This window comes from Chaetodon trifascialis, chromosome 17, assembly GCF_039877785.1.
Source record: "Chaetodon trifascialis isolate fChaTrf1 chromosome 17, fChaTrf1.hap1, whole genome shotgun sequence".
In the NCBI taxonomy this organism is placed as follows: Eukaryota; Metazoa; Chordata; class Actinopteri; order Chaetodontiformes; family Chaetodontidae; genus Chaetodon; species Chaetodon trifascialis.
In genome coordinates this window covers 13136228-13160891 of record NC_092072.1, presented here as the reverse complement: position 1 = coordinate 13160891, position 24664 = coordinate 13136228, and the positions used below count along the sequence as shown (strand labels likewise).

General features: G+C 43.2%; 1 protein-coding gene across 1 annotated transcript in view; it reads right to left on the bottom strand.

Annotated features, from left to right (window-relative positions):
* Positions 1-24664, bottom strand: part of gabbr2 (gamma-aminobutyric acid (GABA) B receptor, 2) — a 163065-nt gene that overhangs the window by 73789 nt on the left and 64612 nt on the right. Inside the window, exon 3 of the mRNA XM_070985260.1 lies at positions 4516-4686. Within this exon, the coding sequence (XP_070841361.1) occupies positions 4516-4686 (171 nt within the window). The remainder of the gene's footprint in view (positions 1-4515; positions 4687-24664) is intronic.

Below are 24664 nucleotides of genomic sequence, written 5' to 3'. Positions count from 1 at the left end.
TGCTGATATCAGTGTGGTTACACTCAGCAGCACATTTCCATCCATGCCTGTTTCACACTTCTTTTTTCACTAATATTGTACTTAATGTGTTGTTATGTGTCTTTATATGGTGTGGTTACGTAGTGTTGGTGTGGTTTTTCATCTTGTGTGTCTCGCCCCGGCCTTGTTTTTATTGCTTCTGCGGCAGAAACAACTGCCCCGCAGAGACAACTAAAACTTGAACTTAAAAGGACGCTAGCACAGTTTGAATCTATTCACACGCAGGACGTCTTCATCTGTCAGCAACAAACTGAATGAAGATGAGTTGGTGAGTTGAGGACATTGAAGGAAACCCTGTGATTCGTTGGTGTGTATATGACAGAATGAGGTATTATCCCACACCTACATGGCATTTCATGGACTGTGCTTTGCTCTGCGCTGAGGCGCTGTTAAAGGTTTAAGTTTCTATTCTGGAATTGATTAAACCCCCTAAATGTCACCTTTGTTCATCAAAATTACACATTTGGAAGTTTTTCCATGAAAAAAGAAATGCTTATCCATGGCGCTGACTGCTTGTTTCACTCCTGATACAGTATGCCTGGTAGCACACAAAAAAACATTCCACTGACATTGTAACAAGGTTAAACACTTGATGTTCATTGGAGGGGGTCTTTAAACACGATCAGTCTGTCATCAGAGCTTTTTAATATGCATCGGTAGTACAACCGTGCGCTTGTGTCATCATTACAAAATCTATCAATCATTCAACAATTCTTCGACACCTAACTGCATATTTTGTAACTAATGATTATTTTCATTATCACTCTATCTGCCACTTAGTCTCTCAATTAATCGTGATGCATAAAATGAATAGTGAAAAATGCCCGCTGCAATTCACAAAAACCCAAGTTGAAGTCTTCAGGCTGCATCACTTAAGACAAAAAAAGCATGATGTTAAGATAAAGTAGCTGCACTGACTGGCTTTCCAAACGACTCCACAAGCAAATACACTACTTGCCCCAAAAATAAAACTCACACCTGTCAGTGAGTAGCTTTCGATGATTCAGATGGCACCAGTACGACACTGTGAGACAAACAGACTGCGGTGGTCTGACCTCAAATCATTAACACATCATTTCCAGGCACGATCACCCTTTGCAGTGGCAGGTGTGACTGCATGCGCGTGCCTTTATTAGTGTCACACAAACTAGTGTTAGCAGGTGCTTTGCATCATTCCATCTGTCTGTCAGAGGGCTCTGCACGTGTATCTACTCTCCTAATGTACTGTATTTGTGTGTCCACTGGTGCTGTAGAGCTCCAGTAGCAGACATGCGACAGAGAGGATGTGGCGTGTACATTTTCACAATATTTGGGTTTCACAAATGGGCCAGCGCGGTGGGTCTCTGCACACATCTGTCTCGCATCCTGAGCGCTTCATCACCATACAAATCGCCATGTAAATCCCAGAGTTCAGGCTATAATGCCAGTCATGTGCTTATACAAACTAGCGTGACAAATGGCTGTGCCACAGCCTGATGACAAGCTCTCGAATGGCTTCCTCTCATGGCCTTACATGCCCTGTACAATGGCATGAATGACTCATCCTGGAGAGGACTCCATCCAGCATTACATGGTTATTACTGATGAACAGCAGCTGATGGCTAACGACTAAATCCTAAAATGCACAAACAAGGACAACGACCGAGCAAACGTTTCTGTGAAGCCAGGAACTGAGAGAGTGGATGCTGAGAGGGTAACTTCTGCTAAATATATCAGTGGTCATAGTGTAATTAAACACTTGAGCTCAGAGGGTTCCAGGCAGAGGGCTGAGTCCTAATCCTGTTCTCAGTCAGGTCTGTCATCTGACTGACTGATGATGGCTGCTCTGTTCCGGGGTGAACCCTGTTTGTCTGGCAATCTCAATAATGTTGATTGCTCTGTGTGTGTATGTGTGTGTGTGTGTGTGTGTGTGTGTGCGCGAGTGCATGCATAGAGACACCTTCACACCAGCAAATACCTAGCCTTAACTCTTTCTCATCTGTCACTACGTTAAACCACGAACCTCCACCCCCATTAATGGAACATCATTGTCCATCTACAAACAGGATGCGTCTTTGCGTGTGTGTGTTTGTGTGTGTTGTGTGTGTTTCAGCGGTGTCTAAAAATAGCAGTGACGAGCTGGCTTTAGCTTACAGGTTACAGTCCCAGGGGACACCATACTGTACGTGTGTGTGAGTACGCGTGTGCATGTGGTGTGCATTCCACTGACTGAATCCTTAACAAGCGTTACATAACATTAACCTTGCGAGCAGTTTCCCTGGGAAACAGCGCTGTGGATCAGTAGGAAAGAGAGACGGAGAGAGGTGGAGGTGGTGGAGATGACAACAATGTCAATAGTATGCTCTGATGCAGAAGCAGGTGTGCATGTGTGTACAGTACAGCATAATATGGATTAAGGAGGTTCCTCAATGCAAAAAGATGGGGCACAAATGTAATCATATATGTAATCATTTAAATCATGAAACACTTGACACACCAATGCCTCTGAAGAAAAGTTAATGATATTCCACTGAAAAGAACTTTGGGCTTACTTTTTCTAAAAACAATAACGAATACATTGCAGTGCTGGCAAACATTTCTCGAATAATGCTGCAGGTTTCTATTAACTTCAGCCCAGTTTGGAGCTCAACATGCAGAGCTTTAGGGTTTGAATGCTGTATGGTAATGCAGTTATAAGTGCAGACTCAGTCGAAAAGTTTATCATAGAAGCAGGAATTCCACACGATTTCTGACCGCTCCGGCTCATTGCTGCAGTGTTTTGGTCACACGAGGGTTTTGCTGGTGTGACTTCTCTTGTTTTTGTTAAGTGGGAGGACGTTGGCTATTGGCTATTTACAAAAACATTATATTATTAGAAAGTAGAAAAACAAAGTAGAATCCAGTAAATCTCATTTGGTGACATTCTAAAATAATCATGTAAGCTCTGAATGACATGAATACCAGTGACACTGCCCCAAGTGAAAGATTATTGAGGTTTATTTAAACCTGACTTATTTCCCATAAATGTGTCTATTCTGGCTTTTTTTGTTTGGTAACAGTGACATTTGTAAAAAAGGTGTCAAACAGACTCATATTCTATTGTTACTACTTCATTTAAGCGATTCGTCTTGCAACAAGCTACCATGATTTCCGGACGCACCGACAACCGTCATGCTGTGAACTTGACAGAGGATTGTACAAATCGTGAAACACGGAAGCGATGCTTGCATATTTGTAAATCAGGATTAGAGGCCAATCTTGTGGCAGGTTGATTGAATCGGGCCGCCCGTCTTCCTCCCGTCCTAAGCCCCTTGGTGCTTTCAGGAGGGGAGAGATAAAGGGATTTGGCCTCTCTGAGATTTGCAGTGAGACTTCTTATACACCCACCCACCCACCTCCACCTCCCACCCCCAGCTGCTGAGCAGATTGTTTTCAACCAGGGCCTCGAGGCAAGAGCTTACAATATGTTTCTCAAATTCATGCTTTCAATACCTCTGCCGTGGCTTTTTTTAACTGAATGTTCCTGACACTGATGTGATATAATGAGAGTGCTGTGAAAGTGAAGGAACCGAATGTTTCACTCATGTTCAACCCTCCCTCAAACGGGGATACGTTAGTCTAACTAGGTAGCATTTTGGTCGAACATGATTTTAACTTGTGGCATCTTTCGTCAATGCTTTCAGTCGATTGGCTGAGTTGGAGTGTACATCTTTCCACGAATGATTTGTCCCAAAACTGGCCATGTACGGCAGGCTGAGTGGTGCTTTCTGTCTATTGAACATTAAACTACACTCCAGATGGACTTTGGTAAATAAATAATAAGCAAAATCTCACGGAAAACATGAATTTCTATCCCAAAAGTTGTCCTCATCTATTTCTTTGTTATTTCCAGCCAGCAATTTGTTTTCATTCATTACTTATGACATGAAACATGGTGTACTGTAAGTGGTTGGAATAAGCTCCACTCTTAATTTCAAAAATGTTTATCCTCACATTTTCTCAGAATCATGGAAAATCCATCTGTGGAGTTTTCTACGTGGGTGGAAAAACTATTAATTCAGTCAACTATTGGAAAATGGGCTGAATTGAATTGATTGCCACCCACTCAAATCATGCTGGCATCACATGAATGATAAGTGCAAAAAAATCTGCATCTGTACAATAAAACCCCCCCGACTGTGAACATCATCAGTGTTTGATAACAGTGAGGCCCAGAGTTAACCTTCAGCTCCAGAATGTGAAGGAGTTTCTCCCATGACGCTCGGGGGCATGAGGTGGAAAGACCGGAATGAACAAAACTGACTTTAAAAAAAAAACACCTGTAAACACACGAGTGCTGTTTCAGACAAAGCGGACACGGTTCACTGTTATTAAACACTTACATTCACTGTTTTTTTTTTACTACTGTAGCATCTCACTGTACTACCTCAGGTGTCTTTGAGATAAGCTCACATATGAAAACGTAGTCTCTTTAAAGAATGAACAAGGAACACTGACCTCTGAGAACCTCTGGACATCCTGCGTGAGGGTCCCCACGCGGCTCCAGTTGTAGTAGTTGAGGAACTTCACAACAGCCGGGTTCACGGCGTTGTCTGATGGGACGGTGCGGAAGAAGTTGGGGTACTTTTTCTTGTCTGCCAGAACTGGGGTTGTTGCTGCAAAAGACAGCTGGAATGACAAAAGAGAGAAAAGTACAGTGAGCTTTGATTCTGTTAAAGACGGCAGTCAAAGATAATCCTGCAACAAACTGTCACATTGTTGTTAAGCATGGTGTCATTGAACCTAATGCAGCAGACAACAGATCTCAGTCTCCCCTCACTTTGGTCAGTGGCCTCGGTCATTTCAGGGATGAAACCACGGCAGCACGGCTGTAACAAGCGTGCGCGCGCGCACACACACACACACACACACACTCATTTATAGTCTAAGGGTGTGAACAAATCAAGGCTTTCAAATGACTTCAAATGTCAGCGAAATAGCCACTTCAAAGTGGAACTGTAAATAGATCTGTAAATATTGGGTGGCTATTGATGACCCCTGTATGTATGACCTTTTAAGCTGGCTTCATACTGGGCCTGTGTGTGTGTGTGTGTGTGTGTGTGTGTGCGTGTGTGTGTGTCTTGGATTGCGCATAGGTGTGCAAATGCATGATTGTGTGTTTCTGCAAGCTTTGATGGTGAGAGAAAAGCAGCTTAGGAATATGATTCATGTCTGGGTTCATAAGTTAAAAGCATTTCCGTTCTTCACATGCAAGCAGTTTGAATCAGATTCCTCTCTCGCACATGCACACACACACACACACACACACACACACACACACACGCATGCACACACACCGAAGAATAACCTCAAGTACTAATTGCCTTTATGCACGCACGTATTATTCAGTTCAACCGCTGCAACCTAAGCACATTTGAAGCACGTCTCCTGTAACTCAATTCATGTTGAAAAAAGGTACCAAACCTTGAAAGGCAAACTTTTTAAGTATTTTTCCAGAGCATTAGCACGCTAATGAACTAAACATGGCGCAGCATGCACAAAGCCTCACCGACTACAATTTAGTTGGAAAAGCTGGAGTGTGTAACTTAAGCTGATATTGGTCCGGTGAAGGCAGTGAAGATTTATTGAGCAATTAATATAGTGCAAGCATGCTCATGAAACATGATGAGAATGTATTCCACTGCTGCTGTTGTACTCAGTTTGAGGCTGAAAATACTCCAAGTTTCATTGTTCTCGTGTGTTTTTCCAGTGCACGGCTGCCACTCGAAAACATAAAGCATAAAGCCCTCTCTCTCCCTGCAACTCACACAGACACTATCACCACCCACAGTCACAATCGTCCTCATTTCCACCCTTCCCACCTTTCATTTGTCATTTCCATTCTAATCAAGTTTTCCCCTCTCTCTCTCTCCCAAATTGTCGCATATTTTTAACAATAGGTCACTAATTTTCTCCAGAGGCAAGAATGGCTGTAATTAATTTTTTCATTAAGATTAGAATTTGCAAGTCTGTGCAACGTAACAGCCAGCGCGTGCTGGAATAGACAAAGATCTGCCACTTTATTGTTTCATTTGCACTTTTTAGATTTGGTTTGAACGCGTTCGTAAATAACTTTTATAGGCAGCGTGGTTTTATTGGTCAAACCGTAACTAACAGGTGTGCTTTGAAAACAACCTTATAGTTATTTTACATGGTATTTAAAGCAAAGCACATCAGAAAAAGTCCACATTTGTAAAAGCGAAGACACGTCTGTCAACATGCATAACTTCGAAACAGGTACTGAATATTTTGGCACCAGCGGCTGAGCTGAGATAATAAGGCACCGCGCTCTATTTTCAACATCCTATCTATGGTAATATAATGAGCGATACGAATCAGTGCGGGGTTAATTACATACTTTGTAGAGATTAAGCAGAACTTGTGATTCATGATAGCGATCAACACAAGGATATTATAAATCTGACTGAGACCAAGAGGTACACCAGTAGATTTCCGAAAAGTGTGCGAAAGCCTTGAGGAGTTCAAGCACCTCGTAGGTACAGGGATGACTGTGATCTTCTCATTAAGCCTCTATCCACTTCCAGACATCTTCACTACTCATTAATCACAGTGCTGCTTGTATAATTGTACACTTGTTGAAACCTGATAGGTTGAAAAGACAGCAAGTGACTTAGGATGACAGAATGTGGGAACTTAACTAAAGCATCAGAGGACATTCATAAGCGTCATTTATAGATAGCAGGACTGACAGTCCCAGGAATGTACTACGTGGCATAAGATAGCATGACAGCTATGATAATACAATTTAGCTTGACTTTATTGGGCAGACATACAGGAAAATCAAAACAGATTTTTGTCTTCTTATATACAGGAAACACTTAAGATAATCAAAGAGTAGTATTTATGAGTTTCCTCTGTTTGCAGTATTAGCAGATAAATGAGCCCAAATTGCAGGCCTGCCTTTTTTTTTCTACCATCCTCAACAACCTCTGTGTTACCCAGCAGGTTGTTTCTGTGCATCCCAACCCTGAAAGTCTTCACCCAACCAGTGGGAAAGCTTCTGTTTGGCCCAATAAATCACCATGTTCTGCACAGACCCACAGGGGGTTTGTGCTCACACATCAGCCAGACGGCCTTTTAAAACAACACATGGATTACAGCCATCAATTAAGCAGGAAGAAAGGCCTTTATCTTGGTACCACTGCTAAATCCAAAATCACCCACCAGTCTTAGAGGGCTTCAAGGGGTCTTTCCGGCGTTGCCTTAATCTCCGTTTAGCTAAGGCTGTTTGCTACACCCACACTGGGAGATGCTTCTATGGATCTCTAATAAGAGCTAGTTATCTTCCCCAACCAAATTGATTGCACCAGTCTTCTCACAACTGCACTGGGAAGAGACACTGTGGCCAGAAGAAGCTCCACAACCTCATCGCTTCCCCCCTTAGGTGTTTTAGCTTTGCCTGGGTTGTGCTGTTTTATGGGAGTTGTTTTTGCTCTTGGCAGAATTTTACAAAATATCCATCAATGAAGACATGCTGAATTTAAAACTTTAAGGGAGGAGCAGTCGCTGGAGTGCCGGTTAGCCATTTTATTTTCTTTTGGAGGGAAAATATCAGAAATGTAGATCTGGGCAATGAGAAACATGTCAGTAATAAAGCTTCAAAATACATAAAAACCAACAATTAGTGATTATTTCCTCAGATTAAATTCACCCAAGAGCAAGGCCGAGAAAACACTTGAGCTGTCAGAGAGAAAACTGAGAAAAACATTTCAGCTAATATTGTTCGCATGCTGAAAAAATCCAATAAAAAACATCAAGGCAAATCAATTTTTCATTTCTTTTCTCCTGCAGGTAGGACTCAGTCAAGCAGTAACCCTTCAGGTTCATTGAATATGAGGCCATCAGATGTGTGTGAGAAAAGGCCTTGACATAATAACGCTGTGAACGGACCATAGGTTTTAAGGATCTGGCAGCCTTTTGTACTGAATGTACATCTCTGCAGACTTGCCAACAGCCTTAGAAGTGGCCAAAACTAACATTCAGTTATGTTGCTTGAGCTAAGTATTTTCCTTGTTTTCTGTTACCTTTTGTGTTGTTTTCAGTAAGTTGTACTACTCTTGCATATTTCATCACTCTAAAATAAAACAGAGCAAAGCAGAAAATAATATTTGAGCATTAACGTCCAATCATGACGTCAGGCAAGATTCTCCATCTGTTTGATGTCAGAGCACAATCTAGGACAGTGACAAAAATATGTCTTGTTTGGACCCTGAATCCGGGTCAGCTGATGTGAGCGGCTGAGACAAGACGCATGGTTTTTCTCAAACAATCCACAGCCCACAGGCCAATCCAAGTCAGCTGCAGCACAATTTTGTCAGGACAGTGTATTAAGACAGCCGAGATGAGAGGGAGCTCCGATGTATTATTTAAAGAATAGGCTAGTCTTTATCTAACTCTGAACAGCCTTTTTCAGAGGGAAGGCCAAAAATAGTTCCATGATATCACACATCTGAGAGTAGTGGCTTATGTAAGAGGGTTTTAAAGAGGGCCAGCCCAAATAGGATGGGGTTTGGTGGAGAGCTCTACACCAAAGCAGATTTACACATGCACGTACACACGGAGCACGCACAGGTTAAGGCACATGCATCCACACAATGGAAGCAGAGATCCTTCAGATACACGCAAACTATGACAGTAATTAAAACTGTGGCAACAGGCTCTGTGCAGCCTCTCCCTCTCATCTCACCACAAGGTCACAGAGGCTCTCATTTATACGACAGAAGATCCGTCTGGCCCCATGGAGACGTAACGTTTTTTTGTGAAGATTTGTGGTGAATCTCTGATCGCATCACAGCGGTGATCTATTCAGACACTCTGCACACACAGTCGCTTATCGCATTCTATTTGAAGCGATGACAAAAAGCTGCCTCCCCGTTTGGGCTTGTTTGAGTCACAATCAAACTAGTTTTATGTTTATGCATGGGAGAAAAGTGAGAGAGGGGCCCAGAATAGAAGACAAAGAGGTACAGAGAGACACAGTGAGACAGCAAATGTTTACTGCTGATTCGCCACAAGGAAATACGCTTCAACTCAGATTCCATGACACTAAACTGGAGAAAGTGGGTTATATTTCAAACTTCTCAATGGCTAATTCCAATATTTTTAAATCTGGGCCCTATTTTTACGTCTTTTGGTGTCTAAATGAGTAGTAGGTAAAAACCTTTTGGAACTGGTCCAGTAGATCACGAAACAGGCTGCAATCCTTGTGTTAAAATACGTCTACTAAAAGTTCTTGTTAGTTTGGATCCAAACTAATGTGTTAAAACACCAAAGTCACATAATACAACAAACATAACAAGCAATCGAGGCAGCAGTAGACCAACAATTCCTGTGTTCTGTGAAGTAAAAATGACTGTTTTTGCCAATGGGGTCTGGTGGTGAAGCGGCCATTTCTGGTGGCCATTTCAGCATCTTACTACCAATCCAACAGTAACTGAGACTGAGACAAGTGTAAACTTCTCGGTGGCTAAAGGAAAACTCAGGGATCAAAGTCACCAGGAACCTGCCTGTATAAAGTATTACTGAGATACTTCAGTCTGGAGCAAAGTAGTGGACAATTGACCAACCGACAGTTAATCCACAGAGCTGTGCTGCTAATGTGGCTAAAAATGAACTTAGTAAATTGACTTTTCATTTGATAGAAGGTCTAACTGCTTCTCTCTTAGTAGATTACTAGTGTTCTGCAGGAGTCAGGTGTTGTGAGTCAGTGGCTGAGATAAAGGTGGTTTGTCATTCTGACCATGTTAAAGCACTGCTGCAGCTAAAGGCCTGGATATAGCTGTTAAAGTCTTTATTACCAACATCCACAGCAAAATGTCTCTTTGTTTATATCTTCTGCAATATAGCTGCCTGATTTGGCATGGGATTGGGAATCAATGGTGCATAAATTAAAGACAACAAGCCTTACAACCTATCCTAGTGCAAGCAGTTTGAAGGAGAAATAAGGAAGATGCAAGAGTGTGTCTAATCACATCGACGGATCTAATAGCATTGATTGGTCCTAGCGGGACTGCTTCGCAATAGGATATACCGGTGCTAATTGTGTGGTTGGCCTTTGAATAATGAAGCGGCTATCATGGAGAGGCTAGATAAAAAATGAATGGTAGGTAAATATCAGATCACTCACAGTGCTTTGTTCATGCCTTTCATGTTTGTTGTGCCAAAGGTGTTACATCACTGACTAATCTGAAACTGTGGATTTGTAATCTGACAGCTTCACCACTCCATTCTACACAAAAATAAAAACACACAAAAATTGTGTATATGCCTCACACAGCGATGAGTAAGAGGCAGACAGAATTTTTATTCCTACAATAATTCTTCCAAATGGTTCCAGTTAAGGAAAATTGATGTTCCCCTGCCAATGTTCACCACTTATCCAATAGCGAGTACTTAAAAACAAGCTGTCACTCTTTGATCAAGTATCTTGGTACAAATATCGATAAGCCCATAAGTTTTGTGGAAGGCATGATCAATATTTCAACAACGCACTGAAAAACCTACAAGACATCCAAAAATAAACACTGCTCTCCACTTTAAAAATCACTTAAACCCTCTTTAACAAATTCTACTACAAATCTTAAAATGTCTAGTTTTCTGAACATTTCCGGTTTTGCGATGCAAGTGCACTGTGGCAAACACTTAAAGGATATCAATAAGACATGATCAGGTCACACAAAGGTCACACAAAGTGATGAATGTCTTACACTAACATCATTGATGTTCAGTACAGTGGCAAACTTGAGAAGGGCAAGTAGAGCCAGGCCTCACACGGCAGAATACTCTAATTCAATGACCTCATTTGAATATGCAACATTATTGATAAAATGACAAAGAAGCGGTTTGTATTAATTTCCTGTAATGTGTATTACATTTTCAACTCATGCAGTCAAGTTGGATGCACCCCAGAATAACAGTTTGGAGAGGTGTTAGAAGAAGTTCGAGGACTGAAAAGAAAGATCTGATAATCGCAAGGGGCAGAATCAAACAACTTCAAACGGTCAACCCACATGTGCCTATTATTTCTACCTTCGCCCACGACACAATAGATTCAAAGCTCATCCATCCTGACGGAGCCCCGAGACCCCGTGCAGAGTAATAGCGAGATAATAGTAGTGCTGTTGATCAGGAAGCACGGAGGTGGTCCTGGGGTTTATTCAATATTCAAGAGAGGCATTTGGTGCACCATGGGAGCACCCAGCTGGAGAGGCGGCAGTAAGGGAGAGGCTTTGGACCCCACACCGACCAAATCCAGAACTCATTAGCACCAGGATGGAGGAGGGAGGAAGAGATGAATATGGTAGGTAGATGGTGGAGGGATTGAATGAGAGGCCTGGTGATGATGAAAAAAATAATAAAAAACAGGCAAAATAAGAGAGATGAGAAGGGATTTAAGTCCCATGAATGCATCTGACTGCATAGTGAAGCTGGTGTGTATGTGTAGGCTCCACAAGCAGAAGCGGACACATACAGTATTTATGCACAGCTACACAATCATACCAGATCGTCACATGGCTCAATACAGCATGTGTTTCTGGAAAACAGCAAACAGTTGTCTGCAGTTGTGGAAAGCAATGCGAAGCAGTGCAATTTAACTCTGCAGTGAGAGTGATGGAGAACATATTGCTACATGGATTGAATACTAGGAGAGAGATCAGATATACTTATAGCACACAGAGAACAAAGTGGCGTCAGGGCCACACTGTACGCAGTGGGATGTAGACATCACAGCTTCCGATACGGGCCTCACCAGGCGTGTGAGTGTGCAGTCACTGTGTGTACAAGTACAAAAATCCATCAAAAATGGATAAAGAATCATAATGAATTGTCACCCTGCCGCACTCACACACATGGAAATCCCAAAGAAACATACTGTAAAGGCTGTCTGTGAGAGGAGGCTCTACCCTGGACACGCACACACACACACCTGCACACATAAACGCGCACTAGAAGGTGGGCATCGCAATCGATTTTACAAGGTATTGGTTTTTCATTTTTCCTAATGGCCAGGAGCTATTTGAGATGAGACACATTAGCTGCGTGTGTGTGTGCACATACTGTATGTGTGTCTGCACCATGTTGTATGTGCTGGGCATCCAGGCAGGAGCTGGAGGACAGGAAGTGGGGGCTGATAGCAGGTGCTGGTAAACAGATGATATGAGTACGTGTGGACATGAGAAGAATCTGAAGTAATAACTGAGGCCTTTTGACCCCCGTTACAGCAATCATTGCTGGCATGCCGTCTTCAGGAACAATTAAACAGAGGAACATGGAACATGATGAGAAATAAAATCTTGCCTAGTACTGACACTAATATTAATGATGAGAACAAGGACAAATCTCCCTGTTGCCTGTAAGGTAAAACATTTACTGCTATTTGGAGATAAAATATCTAAATTAATGACATGAACATAGCAGCAGTTTTAATAATGGCATAATTGATTTTGACTTTAATATGAAAACTATTCTGTTAAAGAGCAGCTGCTGCACTTCATCATTAGCCTCTCAAAAGAGCCTGAATTATAGCAAGGCTCATTAATGTTGACCACATGAATGATATTTCATTCTTACCCATGGCAAAAGTCCAACGGAAGAATCCACACACGGTGAAAGGATCAGGAAACCTCACATTCATGCAGGTTGATGTCTGTGAAAGCGCTCCTCATTTGTGCAAAGGCCAGACTCTGACACTGGGCCGTACTGCGGCTGACACTGCACATCATCACATACTATCTCTGCTAACTGGCCTCGAGACAGGTGATTGATGTGGCGGTCGCCTCCACTCTAATAGCTTGTGGCCCGCTGCAGGCCCTGCTCTAACACGTCAATCATATTACAGCTAATGCCAACATGTACACGCCCACCCATGCACAGGGACTGAGTGATGCTCTGTTTGTGCTTGCTGCCCTTGCAGAACACCCCACCACATCACTCTTATCCCAGGTCAGTTGTTCAGACCTTGTTTTCATCCCCCTCATTCTCAGCAGCTACACCTTTCCTTCCTCATATCTGTATCTGGCTTCACTCACTGTCAAGAGCGAAGCGCCATTGTGGACAAGTGTCAGACTAAATAATACGAGGAAGAGCCGCATAAGGTCTGACCACAGGTCTTATGCGATTAAAGAGATGTATTGCTCTTACATTCCACTGGACAGGACTGGTCCTCCAGTAGCAAATCATTTGCATGCCCATATCCGCTGGCCTGCATCCTAACATGCAGTTAAACTTGCTGCACAAGGTTTGATGTTTCGCTCAGCCTTGTCTGAGCACTTGATTGCACATTGCCCATCGCCGCTAAACCTGTGCTGTGCAAGCATTCTACCTTTCCTGCGCTGTGCTCGGCGTCTGGGTTGCCCTGCACAGCATTCAATCACACACGCCCCGCTGCTGAATTGCTGCTGTGCGAGGCAGAGGCTTTCATTTACTCGCCGCAGGTATTTCGTCCAGAATGCATGGACATCTCACCCACACACGCAATGCCTCCTCTTCGAAGGTCCCCGTTGTTCAGTTCACATCACACACGAGTGTGACAAGTAGCCAAGAACAAGATGTACACAGGAAAAGTGACGGAGAGGGCTGAGAAGATAGCACGGAAGAGGTGAGAATTAAAAGACAACAAAAAAGAGCAAAGGCAACATAACTTGTTCTGCTAAAATCTGTAATTACAACATTAAACCACTGCAAAAAGTTGTATTTTCCTACAGTCAGCTGTTGAGAAAAACAGCAATACAAAATCCAAGATATAAGACTCAAGCTTCAGAGTTAAGGCTCCAATTAATTATTGATAGGCTGACGGTTGCTCATCTCACTTGTTAATGCTGTGTAAAAGAGTTTAAAGCTCAGATTAAGACGCTTAGGCTCTTCCCTAAAGCTGACCACTTAAAGACACACCACTGACACAGGCTGCATGGTGGTGTAAGCTTGTAGGCTCTATTCTGCGGTCAGAGGTTAAATAGCTGTCGAGATACACAGCGCTTGAAAGGTCCACTAATGCTTTCACGTCAGAGGTAAAGATTAACTCATAACCGTGCATGTCTGCATGTAAATATTCTTGATTTTAAAGGCTACTAAGTCAATAGCTAAAGCTGTATATCAGAATGAGACACATAGACATGTATGAAGGAGGCAGCCACCCTCTTTTCTGCCCCATTTCATCAAATAATTCACAAGGCCCTATTTGTCATACAATATAGCATGTGCTTGACGTGTTAGATGTGGCAGATCCACACACCATAGATCAATTGAATGCATCACTTGTCAAAGCCATGTCTCTGGGAGTGAGATGCAGGGAAGATGGGACACCCCCCTCTCATCAACTCCGCCATGAGACGAGCTTACAGGACCAGGCCATTCTTCACACGGCCGTCCGTCGACACGCTGTCCTTGAACGATGGAGATGAGTGGCAGTGAAGCATCGCTATCACAGACGGTGATCGGGGGAAAACATTTTCTTATCGATCCAGGTGTAGCAGAGTGTACGGCAGATATCGACAGGATCGGACGTGGAGCGAGAGGAGAGGATGTGACGCCCACTTATGCTACAGGTTGAGAAGTCAGTTAGCAGAGCGTGTTCATGAGGAGGATGACATCATTTCATGAACTCATGGATGTGCACGACTCGGGAGGTATGTGGCAGCTGTTCTGCCTTTATTTCATCAGACTGTATGAGGCTGACCATTTTCTGGGTCCTACTCATATGGTTGCACAGTGCCACTGCATGCTAGCCAAACCTCAGTCAGAGAAATCAGCGAATACTCCGGGGGAGGTGGGAGGAGTGGGCTGTGAGTGATGGTATTCTGCCGCCTAGCTCCATAACTATTCTATTTATAAATTGAGATTTGATACCGTAACCTGAAATCTCACTGTGCTCCCTGCTGCTGCCACTTGGCTGCCTATGAATGATTAATGAGCAGATACTGAACTGTAGAGACCATTATTGTTCTTTTCTCCCCTCCCTCCCTCCCTCCCTTTCCTCTCCATCCATCGCTCTGTACACCGATTCCTTCGGGGAGGCAGGGGATTACATTGCATGAGCTAGTATTTTTCTCTGCTTACTTGGCCAGGTTGGGGCTAGCACACTGTAAAAAATGTCGATGTCCTCATATTTGGAATTAAAGTGATACTCCTGCCAAAATCTTTTGAGCGTCAGATACCCCCTGTATCTGAGGTGGCTGTAGAAGGGATTCTTCCTCATGAAGAATTGTAGCTGTGGTCAGCTTTAAAAAACTTATTTTCTCAATCAGCTTTCCTCTTTGAGTTATGGGATGCTGCACAAACTTTTTTACTACCCAACAGTTTTAGTTATCTGAGAAATAGTAGAAAAAAGGAATAGTTTTGACATCGTAGGTTATATTAATACTCTGTTGCTGAGAGTTAGATCATAAGGTTGATACCCTTCTCAGTAGTAAATATGAACTTGTTACTTGGTATATTAGTCTGTGACAAACCAAAGCAAAAAATGGCACAATATGGTTTAATGGGGGTCAATGTGCTGGACTATTTCTTGGCCAATCACAGTAACATTCTGGAGTGTTGTCTGTCACGCTTAGGTTGCCAGGCAACCAGCGAAGAAGTTACCGGGCCTTGCAAAGAAATAGTAATCTGACCAATTTAGCAGCCTAAACCAAACAACACTTGTGATGCAGGACACAAACTCCTCCCTGCAACCTCAATCCAGCACAATAATGCCACAGCCCCTGGATTCAAAGGCCATTTTGAATCATCTTTTTTTTCCCCAGCATGAAAAATTGTTGCCATTAAAATCCATTGTTGCTGACACACTGACACACAAGCTGTTTTCAGTCAGTGAGGACAATACAGACTTTTTACGGCCACCTTTCATGGCTCCCAAGGGGCAAGTGTTTGATAGTCAAATCATGTGGGACTTGGGGAAAGGTAGACAGCCCCTTATGATAACGGACATTTTTATATGAAACACTTATCGTGGCCCCTTTCCCTCCCACTACTTTCTACATGCAGTAACCTTTTGTACTCCAGTTGCTCTATCATCGTCCTCTGGTGCAGAAATAAATAACTAAATAAAATACTGGTTCACAAATAAAGATGGAAAGTGTGTACACACCCGCACACAAACACAACCACACAGATTTCCATGTTCAAACACGCACCGCATGTCCCTGCTCTAACACCATGTTTCACCTTCTAGCCTGAGAGAATAAAATCGGGTGAGCTGCAAGAAAATTGCTTACTGGAAAAAATCTGGAGCCCGTCTTCCCCCTGAGGGGGGACATATATGTTTACTGACGCTCAGTGTAATATTAAAATATTGACGAATCGCACAGTGTAATATTCATTCTATAATAGGTTACTTATGGGCAGTGCAGGGGAAGCCCACACACAGGCGATTCATGTTGTGAGTGGGCAAACATTTCACTGGAGACAGCCAGCATTTGCAAATTACTATCTTTTAAGTTGGCAAACATCTAGTTTTCCTCTCTCTCCGTCTCTCCCATTTGCTGGAGAGAGTATTTACAGCCCATACTTATGGGACTCTATCGGTCCCATTTGGTCCAATAATATTCGGATGTGACTCTTCCCCTTGCTTTTCAATTAAATTGTTAATGAAGGCAACGATAAATAAAGCATGGGTACGCAGAACAGACACAGCATGTCAGAGAGGGAGGAAGAAGGGAAAAACACAACGACGGTGCCAAAATGAGAGGATGATGCTGGGAACACCCAGATGGTTTCATGAGGAATGTCTCCATCTTTCATTTCTGTCCTCCTGCATATCCTCCTCTTTCCACCATTCTCTGAGGGATGGTGGCATCTTGTTATGCACGCAAAGTCAGAACAAGAATATGAGGCAGTGAAAAGGAGAGGATGCATACTGATTGCTCATAAACGGTTAAAGCTTGGCAAAATGAAACCAAATGCTGTGAATGAGGGAAACAGGTGACTTCTGCTTCCTTTGTATCGCCTGTAATTCCTCTTTCTCTCTCCTTTCTCTGTGTTTGTGTGTGTGTGTGATGAATATGTTTGTAAATGCAAAATATCATGAGGTCCAGCCGGCATGTCTGTTGTTAAAGCTTGACATACTTCTAGGCAGATACTAACATTATCTTAGATTTATTGTTATGGCTGTAAATGTTGGCAGATGAAGTGTTGCGATTGCACAGTTTGTCCACCAGAGACTGCACACAAGTTTATTTTTCATCTGTAAAATACCCGATTATGTATATGTTTTGATCCCAGTCCTTTAAACCTGCGTGTTTGATAATCACCTGTTCTATTGCGCTCACATTTTTTTCAACTCTCACTCTGCATCAGCCTCATAAATCCATTATCAGACTGGCTCTGATGTCTGTGCCTATGTCTGCACCTGTGTGTGTGCGTCACTACAAGAATTTCTTGATCGCTCAAGCAAAGCATTCTATTACAGACGCTCGGCAATATGCAATCTAATAGAGCACTGCAGCTGGACTTCCAGTGACTTGCCCCAAGTGTGAGTAGAAGCTTGTGGTGGGAGGGCCTCTATAATTGGTTATACATCCTTGAAAAAGCTCCCCTGATGTCAATATTACTCAGACCACCAAGCCCATTTCCCTCCTCCACGCGCTCTTCCTCTGTTCCTCCATTCACAAAAAGAAGACAATAACGTAATCCTGCAGATTTATCACTACTGCTCTCACCCTCTCCTTCTCTCATCTTTCCCCCTCTCTTCATCTCTCTCCATTAGACGGCTAATTTGATTTGCAGGCTATCTCTTCTCTACTTACAGCAAGGGAAGAGATGGCCTGGTGATATCAGTCAAGAGATGCAGAGGCATAACATGCTTTTACATACCAGCAGTGTCTCCCTGTGACATGCGCCTTGCATTACTTATGATCGTCGCTTCACACAGTTAATAATTCTACGTATGTCTCAGCCATTCAAAAGTCATGGCTGTCTTGCTTTGAGGGGTTGCAGTACAGCATTTTATGATATCATGCTGCATACCACTGTGTAGCCTAGCAGGTAAACTGAGTCACTTTCCTGAGACAACACCTGTGACCATAGTTATAGACAGTTAGCTCAGACAAAAGACAGTGACTGTGTTATCCTCGCAAAGCATTTTACAGCCGTTTTGCTTTCAGCGAACCAAAGGTGTAACTTCATCCATCTGACACCAACCGTGACTTCAAACACTTTCTAGCAAAATTTGGGGCTTTTTGGCCAGGAGGTTAGGGTGGAGTGTTCTGTTTGGGTCACCCAAAACTGATGAGATCAGCTCTGACAGTAGGATAGCGACTGGGTTAAAACAGTTTGGATGACACATGCTGCTCTTAGCTCTGGTTATGTGAGGTGCTGAATTGCCACATGGGGACATGCAACACACACATTGGATAATGCAGAGGCAGGCTCTGTGTGCAAAGATTTTGGGGTTAGCCAATGCTAACCTGGAATCTTATCATTAGCTTAACAGTATTATATTGGAAAGTACAGTAGTCAGTAGGTACACAACTCTATGGCTTGCTATAAATATGTAGTGTTCCACTCTTGCTTCCCTTTTTAGGACATATTTTTTGCATGGACATGAGGCAGTCATTCCATCCTACAGTCCTTCAACACACTCATAATGTTACATCACATCATTTCTAACTTTACTATCATGAATCCATGAAGTTGGTAAGTGGAAAAGCTGTGAAAGATGTTCCGTTGTATAAGAGGAAAATGTGTGAAAAATGAATGAAACAAAACACACTCCCTCCATCATATTCCATTCATTGGGACACAGGGGGAGAGTCAACGCCTCCTCTTCTGCAGTCTCACATTGAACGTCGCAGGGAATGCATTATGCATCATTAGAGGACACTCTATGGAGCTGTACTGAGAAGTGATGATACATCGATTAGTTTTATATGTCGAGTGTTGGGCTCAAGGCAAATGTTGAAATGCGCATGCAATTTTAGTCAGATACAGCATGTTTGACTTTCCATAAATGCTCCACACTCGCTGCTGTGAGTGCGATCAGGTAATACTCAAACTCCCCACATGTTTCACAGAGAAACGGTTTTTTGAGTTTTAAAGGCAATATGGAAAAGGCATCAGACACAGCAGAGGAAACAGGAAGTGGTAGAAAAATATCCTTCTTTGAAGTGTAAAATCAAGGTGCCAGCACGCTCAGGAACTATTCTTAACACCTGAAACTATTCTTGTGACTGTCACTGATTCTGTAACAACTCACTGTTGAAACATGTGAAACCACACTACATTACACACACATACACTGTAATACACTTGTGCCTCTCTGATTAGTGAAAATAGCCTCTTTAAAAATCAAACTGCTACCAGACAGACCCAACATGCTCTCTAATCTGCTTACCTCTCAGCCTTACTTCCATCAACTGCACAATGTGTGAGGCTGGACACAGGGGCTCAGAAAAAACAGTGTAAACCACAGGGGACCAGAACTGAATAATCAAATGTGGCTCTTCGCTCGGACCTCATTTCCCAACATGTGACCTGCCGTGGGCTGGCTGGATTACTGCTAACAGATTATTCCTCCAGAACCGGTGGGGAGCTGTGCCCTGTGGCTCTGCTTGGCCAGGGACCACACTCCCCTCTGAGATAAAAACAAGGCAGAGGCTGGACACCCGCCTGTTTTTCGTGGTTTCAATGCAACACCTTCAGCGGATGTCTTCGCTTTAGATGTACACTACATGTGCATACATGCCCTGGCTTACTGTATTCAAAGCAGTGAGTCCTGCTGCTCTGGGCCTACGTAGCACCTCTTTTGCCATGTCTCTTAAACAGCACATCCAGCATATAGCACTACAAAAAATCACTTGGATAGTGAAATAAAAAAGAGAGAAAGATTGTGTGAAATAGAAAAAAAAAAGTGAGAAAGAGACAGACAAATGGAGACGAGGATTTGAGAGTAAATGACGCCCACAAACCTTTACGTGCAACAGTGATACAACATTTGGTTGGATTTAATAACTGACGCTGCATTATGTTCATTACACTCAGATATTACATAACATGCTTTGCTGTGTCAGCTGGAGCTACCAAAGGGCTTTGTTTTTGGGGAAAGAAGCATACTGCATGCACACACACACACATAAACAGCCGCACAGCCCTCCTGTCACTGCAGTCATCTACAGTATGATAACTCTCATTTCTTTTTTCATGATGAAACCTTTTAGTTTTTCCATAATACCTGCTTAAAAATTCAGACAACCCCAGTTCCCCCTTCCGGTCAACAACTGATGAGTCCAGTTCCACCTCCCCTTCCATCCTGTGTGTCAAACGCGAGATTCGTTTGAACAGTCAGCAATAATTTAAATACATTTACGATGAACCATTCATATTCCTCTTACTGAACATCTGTCATGCTGCAGCACCTAAATCTCACTATGCCACCTGTTTGCTACCTTGTTTAGACAACACAAACACATCATGTGTTCTTTTGTAACTGATCTTTATTGACATCGTATACTGGGGCCTTGCTCTCTAGCCATATGCTTACCTACAGTATGATACACAATCTCTCTCTCAAACAGACTTGATCAATGCAGACACATCGGTTACAGATTGGTTACAGTAAATTGGCACTTATTTCAACTAATCCACTTTGAGTGAGTGTTTGGGAATCATCTTTATAGCTAGTTTGCTATACTGAGATAATACTACACACATGTCTACGTAACAGTATATGCATGCCTTGTAGGTTGCTAGACACATCAAAGAGTAGCTGTGGTTGATAAAATTAAGAAATAGGGAGAGAACAGGGAGGTGTGCATGGACAGCCTCGGGCAGAGACAGAGACAGAGAGCAGACAGTATGAAGAATTCACCCCAAATGAAACACCTCTTCTGGGGCCACGAAGCCACTGATATTGGTCCTGGTGTACCATTCATCGCAGCCATCTAGCCAACACACTGTGATTGCACTTTGCAGTAGTATTGACTTTGTGTTAAATCCCGGCCTGTCACAGATACTCACAGCAAGCACCTTCGGCAGTCCTCTCCACCTCCTCCGCCTCGCTTTCCCTCCCATCCTCCATGTCCAATCTTCTCACATTGATAGATACACTCTCTGGCTGTGAAAGCCTGCTTTTCTTTGTTGTTGTTTTTTTCACACAGTAGCCTAAAAAACATCTCGGGGCAATGGTTAATGAAGAACCCCCAACAACTGGGGAGACTCTGCCAAAGTGCTGATGGCATAAGCCTCAGGGAATTTACGAAACAACCAGAAAAGGCTTCATCAGCTGATTAGTTTGTGTGTCCAGGGTGGCTCCACTGTGGAAAACCTCATGCATTGTCCCCGAGTTGACAGGCACCTGCCCCGGAATGGCAGACATGGTTTTATAGCTAAAAACCTTTAGCTAAATTGCATCCGAACGGCTCCTTTTCTGCTGTCCATAAATATGTTCAGTATGTTCCAAACACTCTGACTAAACACACTTTCTCTATTTCAATCATCACGCATGACCCTGTGGGGATCACAAGAAAGAACGTGCGTTGGTTTGCCAACAGTGGAGCGCCCACCCCCCTGCTCTTCCATGGGTCAGAAGCTGCTCTATGCAAGATCACTCATTGGCTGCTGATGATCATCTGCCACCTACACACCCATTCACATAACATAGTGTCTTTTTTTGCCTCATAGATCCGTCTCCACACCGTGGATTCTTCGTTTTCTCAGTTGAAACATCAGATTCTGTGTGCGTGTGTTTGCGTGTGTGTGTGTGTGTGTGCAACTGCTGCATTAGAACAGAGACAAGCCAAGTTTCATTTTTGTTCTGTCTATGGTGACATTGTCTCTGACGTGCATAGAAGATATCAAAGGCCTTGCTGACACAGACAACATGCATGCATTTAAATATGGCAATGTAAAGCTGCACTCAGGCTCGCTCAGATACTTTATCTTCTCTCTCTTCCGCAGTCTCTGCGTCTTTCCTCCGTTCAGCCTCTCCTCAGCTTTCTGACTGTATTAGTACCTTTATTTGATTATTCACAAAATGCATTACTGTGCTGTGCAACGTCCCTCACCCTCAGGGGAGGCTACACTTGCCGGTTACTCCAGAGAGGAGAGAGAATAACAGATTCCTCTCCACAGCTCAACAGCCGTCCAGTCCTCTGGGCAACGACTCTGCCGCCTCCCTGCTTGTCAGAACACCTCTTTGCCATGCAAATTGCTTTGTTTTTTCGACACTTTCTCTCTTCCCAAGCATCCTCTCCGAGCAAAAGGCAGTTTGGAAGGAGAAAAAAAGGTCTTTTCTCTCCATTTCAAAATTCAGCCTTTGAAACTGTCTGACTCCCTGCTGACAGGGGAAATGCTATGTCCTCGTGGATTTATGACTACAGGGTCAAAGGGTGGGGTTTTCCAAATGGGGGCTTTTTGCGGTGGACTGTATCTAGCTGTAATGACCGATTGAGCGGTTATAGCTGGGACTCAAATAGGCAGAAGTGGACGGCTTATTGATCACTGTGTGTTGCTGGTATTTGGTGTGCATGCGGGTGTGTTTCCTTTTGTCAGAGGAACAGCAATAGCAGAATATTAGGCCACTTCCACAGAAGGGTGTTTTGAGTGCATGGTGATGCCTTCTCTAGTCGCTTTACGAAGCCGTCTCAAATAGGATAATACAGATAGACAGCACAGTAGAAATTAAATTAAGGTCATCTTTTTCCTCAAAATTTGGTGGATTTGTGTCAAAAGTTTAGATGTCTTTCAAATTATCATGCATGACACACACGCATGCATAAACACACACAAACTACATTTATCTTTTTCTCCAAATTCTGATTCTGATCCCCCGTCTTTCTTCTGTCACTGGCTGCATGTTTTCTTTCTGATTTCTCTCTCTCTCTCTCTCACAGCTTAATTTCATTTCTCCATACTACTTTATTTCATTCACCCATCTCCACACCGAGCCAGCTTCCATTCTGTGTGGATTTGTGTGACTGATGGAGCTTTGAGGGGAGTGGAAGCAGCGTTCACTTCCCTGGAGCATGGCTGGAGGGTGGTAGGCACCTCCCCTCTGCTGCACACACATACACACATTAAAAAGCCAGTTAACCCAGAAGGAACCCTAAGGTGAGGCTGACATCAGTAAGATTCGGCTACAGAGCGGCCACTGGGGCCACAAAGAGACACTATCCAGAGCTGGGAATCACTCATCAAAGGTGTTTTCTACTGTGAGTCAACAGAGGGTGGCAGAAATTCATCTGGTTCATCAATTCATCCCCTTCAAACAAGGGACTCCGTAACTTGATTACCATGAACGGCACTGCTTCAAAGGCAGGTCATATTTTAGGCTTATTTGCCAATTAGCAATTTCTGTCAGCTGGGAAAGAGGCCTCACGTCTTTGATATGTGACTTTCCAAAGCATCATGCAGCAAATAAAAAAGGTCCATAACGGCCAAAAGTCATCCGTGCTTACAATGCAGATACATAAGCAATGCAGTGAAAGAGCCTTGATGATCTTGACATTTGCCAAAAACAGATCAACAGACTGCACCAAGCTAATGAAATGCAACTTTTTATGTTCTTTGCAGCAGTGCTCGCAAAAGTGGTTAAGTTGAAATAATTTAGGTCTGAGGAGGTCTCTGCCCAAGGTTGCAAGCATCACCTTGACTCATAATAGATTTGCAGTTACTACGGCCTATTTAATAGCCTGGAATATGCTAAACCTTCACGGAAACATTTGCCGTGCCTGTACATTTTCCTTTATGCACCCACATTAATATCAAGGCCTGCATCAGTTGAGTGTGACCATGGAAGGAAATACGCAGATGTGCTCGTAAAATGCAGGTTAGACGTCTAAAGGTGCAGACAATGGGTGAAAATACACCTACACCATGACGCAATAGACATATCTACATATCATCACAATAGGCTCAATCAAATGTCAACTGCAAGGTGGAACTAATCAGGAAAATGCTTTTTTTATCCTCTCAGGACCGTTGTTTGAAAGAAGACCTTCAGTGGAGCTACACACCTCCTCTCTCTCTCTTCTATAGTCTGGCTGTGATTATAGCGCCATACAACGCTCCGGTGCCAACGTGACTCGGGTGTCAATGCGGCCTGTTCCCACACTCAGCATGCTGGGTATATATCAGCAACTCATCTCCAAGACACAGGCTCCAAGGTCATTCAGTGTGAGACATGCCATTAGGTCTCACTCTCTCTTTCTCTCTCCTTCCTTGCTTGAACTCTCAGATGTCATTGTGCTGTAGCTCCACATCAGTTTCCTGTGTGGATGTCATTTCCTTTGATGTTGTATTGTGGGGAACACGGAGGCGAATTCGCTGGCCTATATGCTGTCTCTACCAATGACATACTAGACCACATAACATCAGGAGGCCTTCTTTAAATTAAAAAATAGCAATATTCTGTAATCTCTGTTTTAGTAATGATCAGAGACGCTATGCTCTACTAGAATCATACTTAAATACACCAATGTATTCATCCAAATGTCCTTCAGACATACTTATTGCTCGCCTCTGAACAGGTGAGTGTGTGCCAACCCTCTAAAAGGGATCCCCCTTGATCAACAGTTCAGTTGGCATAAGGAGAGGCAGCAGAGCAGAAGGCACCTTGAGCAGCTAGCTATCAGTCACTGTGGTATTAGGCACTTGAAAA